Source organism: Trachemys scripta, chromosome 22 (genome assembly GCF_013100865.1).
Source record: "Trachemys scripta elegans isolate TJP31775 chromosome 22, CAS_Tse_1.0, whole genome shotgun sequence".
Lineage (NCBI taxonomy): Eukaryota > Metazoa > Chordata > Testudines > Emydidae > Trachemys > Trachemys scripta.
Genome location: NC_048319.1, coordinates 4,033,494 through 4,050,238, shown reverse-complemented (window position 1 = coordinate 4,050,238; position 16,745 = coordinate 4,033,494). Strand labels below are relative to the sequence as shown.

General features: G+C 53.2%; 1 protein-coding gene across 1 annotated transcript; it reads left to right on the top strand.

Moving 5' to 3' along the window:
• Positions 1-634: 634 nt before the first annotated feature.
• On the top strand, positions 635-16,359 carry PCSK4 (proprotein convertase subtilisin/kexin type 4). Its single transcript, XM_034755572.1, has 15 exons — positions 635-799; positions 4,315-4,419; positions 5,310-5,405; positions 5,862-5,990; positions 7,652-7,728; positions 8,515-8,603; positions 9,843-10,015; positions 10,607-10,819; positions 11,092-11,192; positions 11,753-11,856; positions 12,028-12,145; positions 12,722-12,901; positions 13,626-13,750; positions 14,546-14,665; positions 15,739-16,359. Exons 1-15 carry the CDS (start codon positions 635-637, stop codon positions 16,323-16,325), a joined length of 2,382 nt encoding a protein of 793 aa, XP_034611463.1. The 3' UTR covers positions 16,326-16,359.
• Positions 16,360-16,745: the final 386 nt, after the last annotated feature.

The following is a 16,745-nucleotide window of genomic DNA, read 5'->3' as shown; positions in this document are numbered from 1 at the left end:
ACAGTGATTGCAATGGTAAGATCCTGGGGGCAGGGACGGTCTTTTCGTTCTGTATTTATACAGCGCCTAGCGCAGTGCAGTCCCGCAGCATTACCCGAGCTCCCTAGGCGCTATCTGGATGCAAAGCAATAATAATAATAAAATATATTTACCAAAATATTTATTACAAAAAGAAAGCCCCTCCCCCCCTTCAACTCTTTGTCATCTTCTTTCAATCGCAGACGATGCTCCAGCCCGGCAAACATCATTATAAGAAGCAGAAAACACACACTCGCGCGAGGCTTTTAAAAAAAACTACAACTCCCATAAGGCTTCGCAGCCAATGAACCGCCGCCTCTCCTCGCAAAGCCCATTGGGGGTTGTAGTTTGTTGGGAGGCGAGGTCGCCGGGCCCGGCTCCCTGGGCTTGCGGTTGCTATGGCGACCCCGGCTGGGCTGGGGTGTGAACACGTGGCGTGGGGGAGCCCGAGGAACCCTTCCCCGGCCCGGGAGAGAGGCAAAATCGAGGCCCCGGCTCCAGGCCTAGCGCTAGGCCGCAGATCCGGGGCGGGGGGGTATTTAAGGGCCCCTTGGCGGGGGTGGCCCCGCGTTTCCCCCTGGGCAGGGGAGACCGGATCCGCGCGCTGGGCGGAGCCATGTCGGGGGCGGCTGCCTGGCTCCGGCTGCTGCTGCTGGCCGGCGCCTCCTGCTGCTTGGGCGGGCTCAGCATCTACCTGAGCAGCTGGGCGGTGAGGGTGCCGGCGGGGGCCCGGGAGGCCGAGCGCCTGGCCCGCAAGCACGGGCTGCTCTGCCTGGGGCAGGTGAGGGGGCTGCTCTGGGGAGGGGGGCAGCTGGGGGGGCAGAAGAGGGGCGGGGGGGGGCAGAAGAGGGGCAATCTGCCAATGCCACCCCTAGCCCCAGCAACCTGGTCGTGGAGCAGCGGGTGGAACCTGCTCCCCCTGCCCCACTGAACACCCCCTTCCCATGGGTGGCTGCTCCCCAACTCGCCCCTTCTCCTTCCCCACACCCCTCCAGTCCTTCCCCATGGATTCAGTCACTTTCCTGTTCCAAACCCTCTTTCCAAGAAATGGGGGGGAGGTTTCTAAGAGGGGGGCTGGGGGAGTGAAGCATACCCTCCTCCCTCTAAAGACACCCCAACATTTTGTTCCCCAGCTGGAAAAGCTCCTGTTGAGAGCCAGGGGGTCAGGTCACTCCTCCACCTGATTGTCTGCAGTGGGAGCTGACGAAAGCAGGGCCGGCTCCAGCATTTCTGCCGCCCCAAGCGGGAGGGGAAAAGCTGCGATCGGCAGCGGCAGGTCCTTCGCTCCTAGAGGGAGTGAGGGACCTGCCGCCCCCGAATTGCCGCAGGTGCCGCCCCTCTCCCTTGGCCGCCCCAAGCACCTGCTTGTTAAGCGGGTGCCTGGAGCCGGCCCTGGATGAAAGGCTGACCTGCTGCAGACGTTCACACTTCTGATGGTGACCTCACATGGCCTGGATGACTATTCCAGAAGTGAAACTACTACACTGTACCTAGGACTAAGTAGGAGGCTTCCGGGCCAGCCCTGCATAGGTGCCATTTGATGTTGCAATCTTTGTCTCCTGCCAACCTTGCCTCTTATTTATCCATTTTCCTCCCCTCACACTCTCTCTTCTCTGCCAGATCTGTATCTGAGAAGCTTTTATCAGGCTCTATTTTTATTTTTAGATGGTGACATTCTAGCATCATTACCAATTCCTCCTCATGCGGCAGCTCAAGCTAAAAGCATACCTGATGCATATGGCATTGACAACCGATGCAAATGAATCTTTAAAGAGAGGATCTATTATACACCAAGGTTGTATAGCATACCACTGGTGTCCAGCCCATTATCTGCACTAACGCTGCCACCAGGAGATTAGTAATGGATGGCAATTTAAGGGAAAAAAGTTTGGTGCAGGTCAGGTCTCTCTCGTTCTAGTTGGGCCCATAATGAAGTTTTGGTAAAAAAAGATTTTACCAAAAAATCCCAGATTAATTAAAACATTTCCATTAATTTTTTAATAATGTAATAGTAATACTAGAAGGGAACACTTGCTTTTCCAAACCCTGCAGTCCATGGCTCTGGTCAGCATTCCCTGGTCTCTCTGGATGCATTCTCTGCACCTTTTTAGTTATATTTATTTAGTGTTTTAAAACCTAGACGCCCCAGTTGAGATTTGGGGCCCAGTTGTGCTAGGTTCTGTACAAACGTCTAATAAAAGACCGCTACTGTCCTGAAAAGCTTACAGTCTAAATAGACCAGATGGATAAAGGGTGGGAGGAAGACCGAGGAAGTGACTTGCCCAAAGTCATGCACCAGGTTAGCGGCCGAGCTAGGAATAGAACCCAGGGGTCCTGACTCCCAGTCTGGTGCTCTATCCACTAGATCATACTGCCTCCCTAGTGTACACTACCTTACCGAACACAATGCCAGCCTGCCATTGGACACTCTTATCTGAAAGAGCTTTATTGCCTTTTAGTTCTAAATGGCTGACAGCCATCATCCTGCCATGTATCCCCGTAAATCAATAAGAGATCAAATTCACCACCTCTGCCTATACAACCAGTTTTAGGCCTCGAGAACTCCACTGGAGCAGCTGTTTGGTTACAAACTACCTCCCCATCCCACCTTTTAATCTGATCTTCTGTTATACCAAAACAAGCCCCCAACCGACTTTCCACCTTGATTTTTTTCAGATATTGACCTACCCATCTTCCAGGGTGCTTGCTTTGATCATACAATGGCTTGCCCTCTTCATAAAATTCTGGGCAGGGGGAATGCTGGTGCTTCCTCCAGCCAGGTGTCCCACTAATTCAATGTCACCTCCCTCAGACCTCATTCCAAAATCCATCATCTTCTTAGCCCTTTTTCTTTGATTCCTCTCCCAGTCGCTCTCTGAATATACTCTAGGATTTCTACTTGTCCTTTATTCTAGGTGCTCTACATTGCTGAGACTTCTGAAATAGTGCAACCACTGTCCACCTTCCATTCACCTTGAGTCTGGGTAGTTGAACATCTGTTTGCCCCTTTTCCACCCTCCGTTGTTTCCTTGGCAGTATGTTCCCTACAAGGTAATGTTTCAATCGCCAAACCGACCTTTATCCGAGTGGTGCTTTGCTAAGTAACAACTACTTGTCTTTACCATTGTATAGGCCTGTTTTCAGATTAACTCAGCCGCATGAATAACTTAGTTCTGAGCCGAAACTTGCCACAAAACGTTTTTCTCTCTTAAGCAGAGGCTCTGTGCTTGCCATTGGATATTACAAGGATTTCCTCTTTATCAGCTCCACCTCTGTGTCCTTCCCTAGCTTTCTCCTGTAGCATCCAAATGGCCTCATAGAATATTTAAAAGGCTGTGCAGATCTTTATCTTGTTTCTCTCCGTCTTTCGCTTTAAAAGATGTCATTTGCTAACCGATTGTGAAACCAGCTCTCTGGTGTGTTCAGAGCTGGGGATCTTCAGCGGATGCCTATCCTTTAGGGAGAACAAAATTCCATTGAAACTGCCACTCACTGTGGCTTCACCTAGTGCCCCATGACTGAGAAAATGGAAACATGGAGCGACCCACCCCAGTCAGCCAGCAGTTGGCAGGTTGATCAGAAACGTTAGCTCTCCATTACTCTGAAGGGAATTCTAAAATGACAAAGGCGAATATAGAAGGGAAATAAAATGACCCCACACAACTCTCTGTTCTGTTTTTATATATTAAAGTATGCCCAGAGGAAGTGCTTATAGGGGAGAAGAGATCTAGCTTGTATACTCAGAATGCCAGATCCTGCAGTTTATTATGCTGAAAGGCATACATGGGTAATTTTCCTGGTGGCTTCTGGTTGTGGAAACAGAGAAAGAACTGACAGGAAGGGGATTGCAATGCATGACAGTTTGTTAGCAAGAGTCAGGCTAGCTGTAACCCTAATAACGTGAGATTTGTAGAAGCGAGGATTGTGTGAGGCGAGTGGGAAAGAACTGTGTGAGAAGTTGTGGTGACCTTGTGTAGATAAGATGGAATGTAGACTAGAGTCTAAATAAGTGAGAAAAATAAGATATCAGGATGACCTATGTATAAACAAAATGCAGCTGTTGCTTATTATTGTCTGTAACAAAAGGTATAAATGCTTGCTGTAATTGTTTACTTGTAGAGAGACCTGCCTAGGAGGGGGAGACCCTGTGTCCTAGTGCACTCTCTCCCTCTATGCAATTGCTTGAGAATAAAGTATCTGATTTTGCTGCAACCAACCAAAGAGTGAGAACTATGTTTTTCTCCGACATGGTTGTCACCCGTGTCATAGCCTTGTATATAACTCTTCTTTCTGCAGATAATTGAAGGGGAGCACTATTACCATTTCAAACACCGAGGCATGGTACAGGAATCCCTGAACAGACACTGGGGCTGGCATGTGCATCTGAAAAGAGAACCCAAGGTGAACCGAGTGTAATTTGTGGTGGAAGCTCAAAAGAACTTCAGCTTGTTAGAAACTGTGTTCGTGAATTTTATGGCTAGACCAGACCATTGTGAGCATCTAGTTTGGCCTCCTGCATAGCACAGGGCAGAGAATATCACTGAGTTACTCCTGCATGGAGCTCCTGACTTCTGGTTGAGACGTAGCTCAGAGCTAAGGTGGAAAGGGATTGGCCAAGCGATTGGCTTCCATAGTTATGTCTATAAATACGGCAGATCAGACACCGATTGAAGGGAGTTGCTGTGCTGTCAAACCAGCATGTGTAGCCTTGAATGCAGGGTCCCACCTACTTTGATAGCTCGTCCCTGACAGCGGACAGTGCTTCAGAGGACGGCAGAAGAACTAATAGCACGTTACTGTCCACTGTTTGTTTGGTGGAAGGGCTTTCTTCTTGAGTCCCAGCTTGTGATCAGATCTGAAGCCTAAGGACCAATAGCCCTTTTATCTTGTCATGAGCGACTGCCAATGTTGTGTTTTCCTAAAAGTAGTCGTCTAGAGGCAAACCTTGGATGCATTTGCCAACGATCTCCTAATTAATTTGATGCCCTGTCAGTTAAAAAGTCTGTAACAGACTTTGGAACTGATTTGGTTAGGAATTGATAGAGGGTCTTTTCTGTTAGTGCTTTGCAACCACAGACTAAAGCTTCAGGAAATGAGGTCTACTTCGGGGGCTATGGAAAACCTCCAGATGTATGGTTAAAATGGCCCTTCCACCAAGCCGGTAGAGCACGGAGGTGGAAATGGTATGGGAAATGTTCAATGGGAGGTGAAATCTGTCACTGGGAGTAGACCGGCGAAGAGGAACGTGCTGCTTTCCCTGGCATTAAGAAGGGTGACTCCTCTCCATCTAGGTCCACTGGTTTGAGCAGCAAACGCTGAAGAGGCGTACGAAAAGAACCATCGCTGTTGTGCCAACAGATCCTTGGTTCCATAAACAGTGGTACATGGTAAGAATTTGTATTCTGTTACCTCCTCCTGTCTGATCCTCCTCTAACTCTGCTACCGTATCCTCTTGGTTTAACGGTCCGTGAGGAAGTGCGTTCTAGCGTTTAGAGCAGCCAACCAGGTGCCAGGACTCCTGGCTTTTATTCTTCAGCTCTGATTTGCTTGAGGAAGTCATTGCACCACTGCATGCCTCATTTTCCTTAGTTGTAAAGTAGGAATAATACTGGTAATAAATCAGAACAATCTCTGTCATTGAAGGTTTTTAAGAGCAGGTTAGCCAGTCACCTGTCAGGGATGGTTTAGATAATACTTAGTCCTGCCTTGAGTGCGGGAGTCTGGACTAAAAGACCTCTCAAGGTCCCTTCCAGTCCTACAATTCTATGATTTGTAAAGGTGATTCATAGATCACAGGCCAGAATGGACCTTTGTGCTCAAACCTGGTCTGGCTTTCGTTTCAGAACAACGACGTCCGTCCAGACCTGAACATCCTTACGGCTTGGAGCAAGGGGTACACCGGCTTGGGCGTGGTGCTCTCAGTCCTGGATGATGGACTGGAGAGAGACCACCCTGATCTGTCTGCTAACTACGTAAGATCAATCGGACACTATCCAGGCGTCCCAATGTTGTGACCTCCACAGCTGAGTCATTTGGGATCCATCAGCTATAGCTAGTTGCTTCTCGCAGCATATTCCCTGCAAGGAAGAGGAGAAGCTGTGAAAACTTTTATCCTGGTGTGGTGGGGCCCAGCATCTGGATGGCTGGATCAAAAGGCTTAGCCTCTTCAGTGAGGGAAATTTCCAAAGTTTGAAATGGCTTCTATAAAAGAAATATCCAAGACCAAAGAAACATGACGAGATGTAATTAGAGGAAGCTGCATCCCAGCGCGGGTTTAGAAAACGAATGGAGACAGGAGCAATTGAATCTCCTAAATAAGTGATCCTCTATAGTGAACCTCGTACGTCCTCTAAATAGCATAGAAGTTGGGTGGACTCCTTCCTCCCAGCCATATCCTCTCCTAGAGAGGCAGCATGGGCTAATGCAGCGGCTCTCAACCTTTCCAGACGACTGTCTCCCTTTCAGGAGTCTGATTTGTCTTGCGTACCCCCAAGTTTCACCTCACTTAACTACTTGCTTATAAAATCGGACGTAAAAATACAGAAGTGTCCCAGCCACACTAGTACTGACAAATTGCTTCCTTTCTCATTTTGACCATATAATTATAAAGTAAATCATTTGGAATATAAATATTGTACTTACATTTCAGTGTATAGTCTATAGAGCAGTATAAACAAATCAATGTCTGTATGAAATTTTAGTTTGTACTGGCTTTGCTGGGGCTTTTTATGTAGCCTGTTGTAAAACTAGGCAAATATCTAGATGAGTGATGTATCCCCTGGAAGATCTCTGCCTACCCCCTGGGGTACACGTACCCCTTGAGAACCACTGGGCTAATGGACAAAGCACTGGGATGGGATTCAGGAGGCTTGACTTCTGTTCCTGGCTTTGCCACAGACCTGCTGGGTTATTTTAGCAAGTGACTTTTTACCTCCTTTTGCCTCCATTTCCCCGTATTTAAAATGGGGATAATGACACAGACTTCCTTCGTAAAGCATCAGGTATCCTCACGCTCTGGTCAAAACAGAGTAGCACCAGTTTAACCAAAGGTGTGATTATAAGTAGACCTTGTCAAACCAAAGACAGATGTGTACATTGATGTAAACCTGTTTTCTATCAGTTTAATTTGCATCTAAGTTAAACTGGTGTAACTGGGTTTAAACCAGAAGAGTGGTCTACAAAGTTGCGCTGTTTTAATTAGTGCGTGTGCGTCTCGTTGAGGCAGTGACCCAGTGGACTGAGCACAGGGCTAGGAGCCAGGAATTCCTGTTCTAATCCTGGCTTTGCTACTGAATTACTTTAGGTAATCTTTGTTTTCCTATTATTAAAATAGGGATTAATAGATTATTAGGCCAGAAGCAACCACTCTGATCATCTAGTTTGCCCTCCTGTGTAACACAGGCCATCGGATTTCCCTGGATTAACCCCTGGGATATTGTTATCCGTGCCCCATAGGAGCACATGGTAACACTTGTGAAGAACTCTCACCATGTGGAGTGCTCTATAGATGCTGATTATTTACCTGTTTGTTGGCTTCGTTCTAGGGGTTAAAGCGAATGTATAAGGTCCAGTGTAACAAAGACACGCTTTCTAAAGCAGAGTCTTCTCACTTTCGTGTTTCCTCTTGCTTTAGGATCCCCTTGCGAGTTATGACTTCAACAGTAACGATCCCGACCCACAGCCTCGTTACAACGTCTGGGATGAGAATCGGTGAGTTCCTGCAGCAAATGGGGGTTGTGCTGCTTGGGGTGGCCAGATCTAAATCCCCTGCCCTGGGGATTTTGTCTCTCTGGTGGTAGAGCTAATCTCCAGCGTTGTCCTTCGGATGCGTCATGAGATTCACTATTAGGATGCATTGAGGTGAAGAAGTGGAAGCGAATTCTGTCCCTGAACAATGAAGGACTAGGGTTACAAAGCATGCGTGTTCCTGCGGGGGGACATTCAGGCACTTGGATTGGAGTCGGAGGGATTGCCTCAGGATTGCACCTACCTAGGCAGTGACACTAAGCAGCGTCTCCCCTGTAGTGAAGATGTTACGATAGCGGTAGTGGTCTGGCAGGCTCACCAGTGCGTGTATGCAGGGCCCAATGTACCCCGGAGTGTCCAGTACCTTGAATCTCCAGCTGACTCAAATAGGAGGATCCTAACCTTGTGTCTGGCCCCTCCTCCTCTCACGGTGACCAGATGTAATGCTCTGGGACATCAGGCAGGCTGAGTGGCTTCAGTGGGTCTCTCTCATCCCACCTTCCAGCACTTACTGCACCACTTCCCACGACTTGCACGTGACTGAGTCGTGCCCAAATGGAAAGCGACCCCCAAGGTGACTTAAGGAGGGACCATCCCTGATCCAACGGAACATTCCAGGGAGAGGAACAGCTGCTAGTCAGCATTAGCATGTGCTGTCCCTCATGGCAAGGCCGAGCATATGGGGGAATCTGGCTGTTTGGCTGGCCGATATGGCTGTGATGACTCTCGCTCCCTGCCTCTGTCCCTCAGGCACGGGACACGCTGCGCAGGAGAGGTGGCAGCTGCAGCCAACAACCGACTCTGTGGAGTCGGCGTCGCGTACAATGCAAAAATTGGAGGTAAGCAACCTGCTTTCTTGGCGTGATACTTCCCAGATACCATGGGAAGGGAGGGCCCGAGCTTGCCCAGACCTCTGGGGGAGTGCATGGCCCCAGAACAGGGACTTGGTTGTACAGCAGAAGGGCAGTTCTGGCCTCTCAAACAAAACTCTTGGTTAAAACCGGCTGCAAGTATCCTAAGAGGCAGCACGGTCTAGTGGATTGAGCACAGGGCGTGAGGGCAGGAGCTCCGGAGCTCTTAACCCAGCTCCGCCGATTACGTACTGCATGGGCTTGGACGCTCCGTTAGGACCCGATTGATTTTTATTTTGCAGCCGGAGCAAGTAGTTACAAATCCATTTGAAGCCAATGGGAATTGCCGGTGCTCAGCATCTCTGAACATCTGGTCCCTTAACCTCTGTGTGTCCGTCTGTAGAATAGCGAAAACCCCGCCCCTGCCTCACCCTGCTGCTCTGGCTACGGAGATTGACTGGTTCATGCCTGGGCATTGCGCTGAACAGATGCAAAGTGCTCAAGGTTAGGCCGACCTGGCTGAAACTGGAGCCTTGCGTGACACTAGAGGGAGCTCTTGCTTAGCTGCTGCACACGGATTAGAAGAGCTGCTGGCTACATTATGATTAGGGCCCTACCAAATTCACAGGCCATTTTGGTCAATTTCACGGTCAGAGGATTTTAAAAATTGTAAATTGCAAGATTTCAGCTATTGAAATCTGAAATGTCACTGTTGTCATTGTAGGGGTCCTGACCCAGAAAGGAGTTGGGGGGGGGGGTGTCACACGGTTACTGTGGGGGGGGTGTGGTACTGCTCCCTTTACTTCTGCGCTGCTGCTGGTGTCAGCACTTCCTTCAGAGCTGGGTGCTCAGCCAGCAGCCGCCACTCTCCAGCCGCCCAGCTCTGAAGGGAGCGCAGAAGTAATGGTGGCAATACAGCAACCCCCTAAAATAACCTTGTGACCCCCCCCCCCGCAAGTCCCTTTAGTGTCAGGCCCCCCTAATTTGAGAAACGCTGGTCTCCCCTGTGAAATCTGTATAGTACAGGGACCAGCTTTCACGGTTTTTCATGGCTGTGAATTTGGTAGGGCTCTGGTTATGAGGCTAACATGGAGGCTTGCATGCTAATGTCACCAACTGGAGACGCCTGCCTGACCTGGAGTGGGAGAGGGCTCATGGGCCTGTTAAGGGCAGTGCTGGCTCGTTGAGACCTCTGACCTAGCTGCCCTCTCTTCCCTGACCCCACAGGTGTGAGGATGCTCGATGGTCCCATCACGGACATCGTGGAGGCTCAATCCTTGAGTTTCCGCCCCCAACACATCCACATCTACAGCGCGAGCTGGGGCCCAGAGGATGATGGTAAAACTGTGGATGGACCTGGGCTCCTGGCCCTGGAAGCGTTCTACAAGGGGATAGCGAATGTAAGCGTGGGCTCCAGGGCTTCGTTCCTTTGCTGGCTCGTTGCCTCTGGCAGTCGAGGGGGTTTGTGGCTTCTGAAGGGGGGGATAACGTGGGCTGGAGAGCACAGAACCGGGCACTCTGCTGCACTAGCCCCCCTAGCAGGGCAGCTCTCAGCCAGGCACCTGGGGCCAGTTCAGGGAGGAATTCTGCTCCCCGTGCATGACACGGTGCTGGGTACTTTTTTGCCCTCCACTGACACGTCAGAGCCAGCCTGCTGCTAAAGGCTAAGCTGGCTGGAGCCTTGGTTTGATCCAGTACGAACAAATGTTGGGTATAATTTTACATGGGACTAGCCCTGCCCTTCCTATTTACTCCCATCCCCCTCCGAAATAGCACCCTTATGCATGCTGTCAGCTTAACTACAGTCTATTGTGTTTCCATGGAAACTAGGTCAGCTGTAGCCAGGCCCCAGGAATACCCCCACTTCGAACAGACAGGGGAGCAGGGAGGAGCCCTGTGGCATGTTAGCACCATATTAACGCCACTGCAACAGGGACTCTGTCCCCACCCCGCAGTGTAACACTGGTCCCTGCTTGCTCCCCTCTCCACAGGGGCGCGGCGGCCTGGGTTCTCTCTTCGTCTGGGCCTCTGGCAACGGTGGCATCCACTCGGACAACTGTAACTGCGATGGGTACACCAACAGCATCTACACCCTGTCGGTGGGCAGCACGACCGAGAGCGGCCGGGTGCCCTGGTACAGCGAGGCCTGCGCCTCCACCCTCACCACTACCTACAGCAGCGGCATCAAGAGCGAGAAGCAGATCGTGAGTGTCCCCCACTGCCGCCCGTTCCTCTCTCCCCTAGGTTAAGGCTGCACTCTAGGGCCCACCGCAGCAGGGCCCCAACCAAGAGGCGGCTCAGCGGTGACCCCTTCTGGCCGACGGGGGAGCAGAGTGATGGCTCGAGAGTTCTGCCCTGGATTTCACCGCTGCTCCTTTACCCGCTCAGACCCAGCAGACGATTCAGCCCAGAATGTGTCTCTGCATCTCTCTGAGAAGCCAATCCCACGGCTTCCTCCCCTCCCCTCTCTCCCCAGGTGACAACTGACCTGCGGCACCGCTGCACCGACAAGCACACGGGCACCTCGGCCTCTGCCCCCCTGGTTGCCGGGATGATCGCGCTCGCGCTGGAGGCCAAGTAGGTAGAACATGGGTTCACTCTGCACTCCTAAGGCAACGCAGCTGCTACCCCCCAGGGAATCTGCTAGGGCCTCTTTCCAGAGTCACTTAGAACGTCTGTAGGGATTACGGTCCAAATATGTCCCCATCACCCCGACAAAAGCAAACACAGTAAATAGCTCACGATGACCTGGGTTGCGCAGTCTCCTCTCCAGGGATACAGTTCAGGGACCCAACGCTAGCGCCCCCTCCCAGCTGTTCGGCTGCCTGCGGGAAACCAGTTGGTGGGTCTCCATCCAGTCCACATGGCTGGGTGTTCAACCCACCATCTGCCCTAACTGGCTCCCTTTTGGCAGAGAAGCCAAGGACTGAATGAGCCACAGATGATCCGCTATTAACGCTGTAACGCGGCCTCTCCAAAGCACTGGCGATCGAGCTGGGACTGTCTGGAGAAAGCTTGCCCATGGTCTACCTGCTGTGTGGATGAGCAGAAGCCACCTGCCCCCTCTCGCCAGCCCCAGAGTCACCTCAGCCTTTTGATGCAGGAGACCTCTTTCCCAAAGTCCTCCTTGTCTCTAGCCCAGCATTGACCTGGCGCGACATGCAGCATCTCGTGGTGAGAGCCTCCAAACCAGCCCACCTGCAGGCAGAAGACTGGGCCCTGAACGGAGTCGGACGCAAAGGTGAGGCTGCGCGTTAGATCTTGACTCAGTGCAAATTGCTACCGGGATCCTAGTTACTTCTGCCATGGTATTTAAAAGAACAAGAGGCGCCAATAAACTCCCATGAGTCACGGCTTCGCAGTCCCGTGTTGGGGCTTGATTTTACCCTGGGCTGGTGTCTCTGTTTTTCAGTAAGCCACCATTACGGCTATGGACTCCTGGATGCTGGCGATCTGGTGGATCTGGCCAAGAAGTGGACTACAACCAGGCCCCAGAGGAAGTGTTCAGTCAAGGTTGTCTACGCGCCCCTGTAAGAGAAGAAATCCCGTTGGAATCTGACCCCTTGTGTAGCGCGTTGTGGGGGAAATCCTGGTAGAAAAGCCTTTCTGTGCACAAAGCAGGAGCTGGGAACCACTTCCCGAGGACATTTTCGCAGGGAAATGAGACCTGGGGATGGAGACCAGGTTCCCGAGTATGGGCTGGATACTTACAAACGCCACAGCACTTCAGGAGCTCCTGCTGTTGCAGTTCGGTGTGGGTGTTAAAGGGGGTGGCAGCAAAGATTAGTGATTGCCTGTCCCTCATATTCATGGGGGCAAGAGCTGGGTCACTGGGGGGTCCTCCCCCAGAAAAATAACCCTGCCCGCAAAGAGTGATCCCCATCCTCTGCTTGGACCCTATGAACTTCTATCCCAAAGCTCTGCTCTGCTTTAGCTCCGGTTTGCTGGACACACCTGACCTGATGCTGTTCCTTTGTGGTGTCATTAAAAAATATCCGCTGAAACAAGAGGCTTTAGTAGCAGACTCCCCCGTACCTGGTCTCATTGGGTTTCTGGGCCCCAAGCTGGGGCAGACGCCTTCACCGCCTCTTCTTGTCTCCTGGCAGGGAGATAGGCTCAAAACTCACAGTCAGCAAAAAAGTCTCCACCTGCATCGGGAGGACCAGGCATATCCGCTCCCTAGAGCACGTCCAGGTCCGCATCTCTCTAAGCTACAGCAGGAGAGGGGATCTGGCCATCTCTCTGACCAGCCCAATGGGAACCAAGTCCACCCTGGTGGCCGTCAGGTAAGGTGTGGACCGAACACTTCCTGCTGGTACTTCCATGGGGGGGAAGGTGCGGCCTGCAGTGATCAAATGGGAATTTCATGGCTATAGAAACTTAAAATGTGAATCTCAGGGAGTGCGATTGCTCCAAAATGAGCTGTGGCACTGGGATAGGAGTTCTCAACTTGCAGGTCACGACCCTGCAGAGGGTCACAAACAGGTATCAGGGTTACAACCACCCTGCCCTTCCCATATTGCTAAAGGCGGGGGGGGACGACGACAGGGGAGTCTCTGCTAGATGAGGGGTAGGTCGTGTCTCTATATGGAACCATTGCGCTGGGAATATCAGAACTGCCGCACTGGAATGGATCCATGGATTATCTGGTGTGGTATCCAGTCTCCAACAGTGGCCAATGCTGACTTCTTGAGGGGAAGTCACAACCTCCACAATGCACTAGATTACAGGGGCACAGGTTCCTTCCTGACCCAAGCTGGGGAGCAGCGTATGCCCAGAAGACAGTTACCCCAGCAGGGCTGTGAGGTGAAGGCTGCTTTGAGAAGTCTTCCTGCTAGAAAGGCAAATGGTTAAGGCAGGCCAGTTCTCTCGGGCTCTGGTACGTTTGATGCTGCCATTGTAAGAACCCGGAGACTTGTCCAACGCTCACCTCTGGGTTTCTGAAGTGCATCCCATGACCTTCTAGTGTCCAAAGTCTGAAGGGTTTGTGCATTTCCCTGCCCCCGCTAGGCCATACGACACCAGCAACCAGGGCTACAGGGATTGGTCCTTCATGTCCACGCACTTCTGGGACGAGGACCCACGAGGCACATGGACGCTCTTCCTCGAGAACAAGGGTGATGCTTACAACACAGGTGAGCGCCCCCGTCATGCAGAAGACATATGCAAGAGCCCTGTTGCTATCGCTACAGCTGCTTTTCCTCTGGTTAGCTGAGGGTGAGCAGAGTTCAGGACAGCCCAGGCTGCTGAACGGCTTGGCGAGGGGGGATGTGCCTAAAGAACTGGAAGGATGATCCCCTGTAGGCCAGCAGAGGAGTTCTAGGCAGCAAGGTCTCTTCCCGGGTTAGTTGTTACTTGCGTTGCCGTCTCCCAGTGGGAGCGCACTGTTCCCAAAGGCGGTGGTGTCTCCCAGGTGGCCGTTCGCAGCTCTTCCCCTGAACGCTTGTGCAAGGGGAAGCTGAGACGGAGTTAATCCCTTGTGCACCAGGAACCAGTGGTGTCCCTGAGCCCGGTTACGTTTCCTCCCCTGTGCACCTCTCCTTTGCCGTCCTGTTTATCCCATCCTTCTCCTGCACCGCTCATGTCCACAGGGCCTGGGCTCAATTCCCTCTGCTGATGGGGATTCTGGAGCTAGTGAGGTTGCACCTGTTTAGGATCCTTGAAAGCTCCCTGGCCAGGGGCACTCACGGCCTTTAGCACTGGGGGGGGTGGAGCAGGCTCCGGCTGTGCATCGCCATGGCGTTTGTTCACTCACCCGTCCAACACCCGGGGGTCCCAGCGCTCCTCCATAGCGCCGTGCTGTGCCTGGGGCCAGAGATCCGTGAAGTGTCCGGGCAGGTGTCTTGTAGGGAACTCATGGCATTTGGGATCGTGGGCTCCCCAGCATCGAGTCTGAAGCTCCTCTTCTCTTGACACCCCGCCCCCCCCAGGGCTCCTCACCAGCGTCGTCCTGCAGCTCTACGGCACGGACGAGGCCATGACGGCCAGGCAGATAGCAGCCTCCGTTGTGAGCGAGTGTGTTAGGCGGGACTCCGAGGGAGCGTGCGAGGGTGAGTTGTCCTGGCACCAATCGACTCATTAGCACAGGGCCCCAGTGAGGCTCTGCTGTAGCCCTCAGGCAAAGTCGAGAGTTATCCACAGCCACGTGGCCGGCTCTCCCTGACACCCACCCACCCCCGGAGCCGGCAGAGCTCTGCCAGGACAGCCCGCCACCCAGGAGTCCCCTCAGCTCACCTCAGAGGAGACCATTTGCCTGGTGAGCTGCGGGGGGAGGTACGTCCATGCAGCAGCCCTGAGGATGCTTTTGTGTTCCCTCTCCTGGCTGGATCTTCCAAGAATCCAGTCAGTGGCGCTCCTCAGCGAGCCAGGGGGTCCTTGAGTGACAGACCCCCCCCCTCCTTTCAGGGGTGCTGGGCCCTGGTCATACTGGCATCTCCTGCTGGCCCCAGGAATGAGTTGGGGAAGCCTGCTTCATGTCAGCCTGGTGTCCTTCCCCCTCCTTCAATCGGGCATTACAGTGGGGCACGCTCGCCTTGGCCAGAGGGGCTGCTAAGCCATTCGACTTGGGTTCAGCAAACCGGGCCGGCCTGGGGCTGAATCAGTCTCTGGTTTCAACCCCGCAGCCAGAAACGCTCTGCTTCTTGTCAGCGTGCCTGTCTCTCCTTAAGCCCGAGGGGATATCAGTCCTGTGTGCAGCAGGTTGGAACTAGAAACCACTTAGATTCCTGGGAGTCACAGGTTTGAATCCAGGCAGGGCCAATTTAACCCTTTGTCCTGCAGAGAGCAGGCACTGGCGTTCCACACCTGGAGGGCTTTCTTGGAGGAGACCTTAAACACCAAGGCCCAGATCCTCCAAGGTATCTAGGTTCCTAACTGTCACTGAAATAGCTTTGTGGATGTGGGCCCAGGCTTCCCTGCTGCGTGTGGGCACTGGCCATGCCAGGGCACCTCAGTAAGATGGGCTGCAAGCTCCAACTAAGTCCCTTCGTGCCCCACAGCTGTGCAGGCGCTCTGTGCTGGCTGTTACCTGCCCACCCTAGAGGTGGCTGCATTTCAGCCCGTGTTGCAGTACGTAGCCTGAGGTGCCCTGGTCTCATGTGAACTCTTGCTCCTCTCCCCGCAGAATGTAGCAGCGCCTTCTATGCGTTCCAGCACCTCTGCCTGTCCTACTGCCCTCCCCGCTATTACAACCGATCCAGGAGGTCTCCCAGCCTGGACAGGAGCCCACGCCCTGTGCAGGTCTGTGCCACCTGCCACCCGTCCTGCTACACCTGCCGGGGGGACACCGCCAACAACTGCACCGCCTGCCCCCCCTTCTGCACCTTCCATGAGCTCTCCCACTCCTGCTCCCCGCCGGCGTACCCCTCCCTCTTTCCCAGCAAGCCTGCAGCGGCACAACACCGGCAGCACCTCGTCTTCATCGTCCTGGCGATCCTGCTGGGCGGGGGCCCTCTCCTCGTGGGCGTCCTCTGCATCACCTGCCAGGGGCTGTCCCTCGCCGCCTCCTGGAGGCAGCGGAGGGGGCTCTGTGCTCTGCCCACAGCTGCTGGCCTGGAAGGGGGAAATCAGCCTGGGACCAGCAGGAGAGAGGCTGGGTGCTTAAATGAGCCAGGGCAGCTGCAGGCTCTGGGGCCACCAGCGGAGGGCAGCGCTGGCCACGTAGCCCAGACTCTGCCCGCAGGCCCTGCTGCTTCCAGACTTAGAACCTGAGACCGGCCCCCTCCCCGTGAAATAAAGCCGCTATTGTCAGTCAGAGCTGGCCCCTTCTCTCTTGCTGCAAACCCCTACTGGCTACCATGACCCCTGCATTGGCTGTTGTCCCGTCCCACAGTCCTGAGCCTCAGGGGTCAGAGCGTCAGGTGGGGGGCTCTGGCCGCCTCTGCGCTTGTCCCTGGCTGTAGCTCCTGGGGGCTACTGCACTGGCCACAGGGTCGGCCTGGGGCTGCAGCATTGCTAAGCGCGAAGAGTGTCACCTTCCCCACCCACTGGGGAGGGAGAGTGAAAACTGATGAGTTGGGAGAGGATTTTCCATCCAGTCACCTGCCCCTCTTCTCGCTGGAGGAGGGTGTTTGACGCCTCACAGGCCGTGAGCCGATGCCGCTTTGCAGGTGGGAGTGGGGGAATATTAAG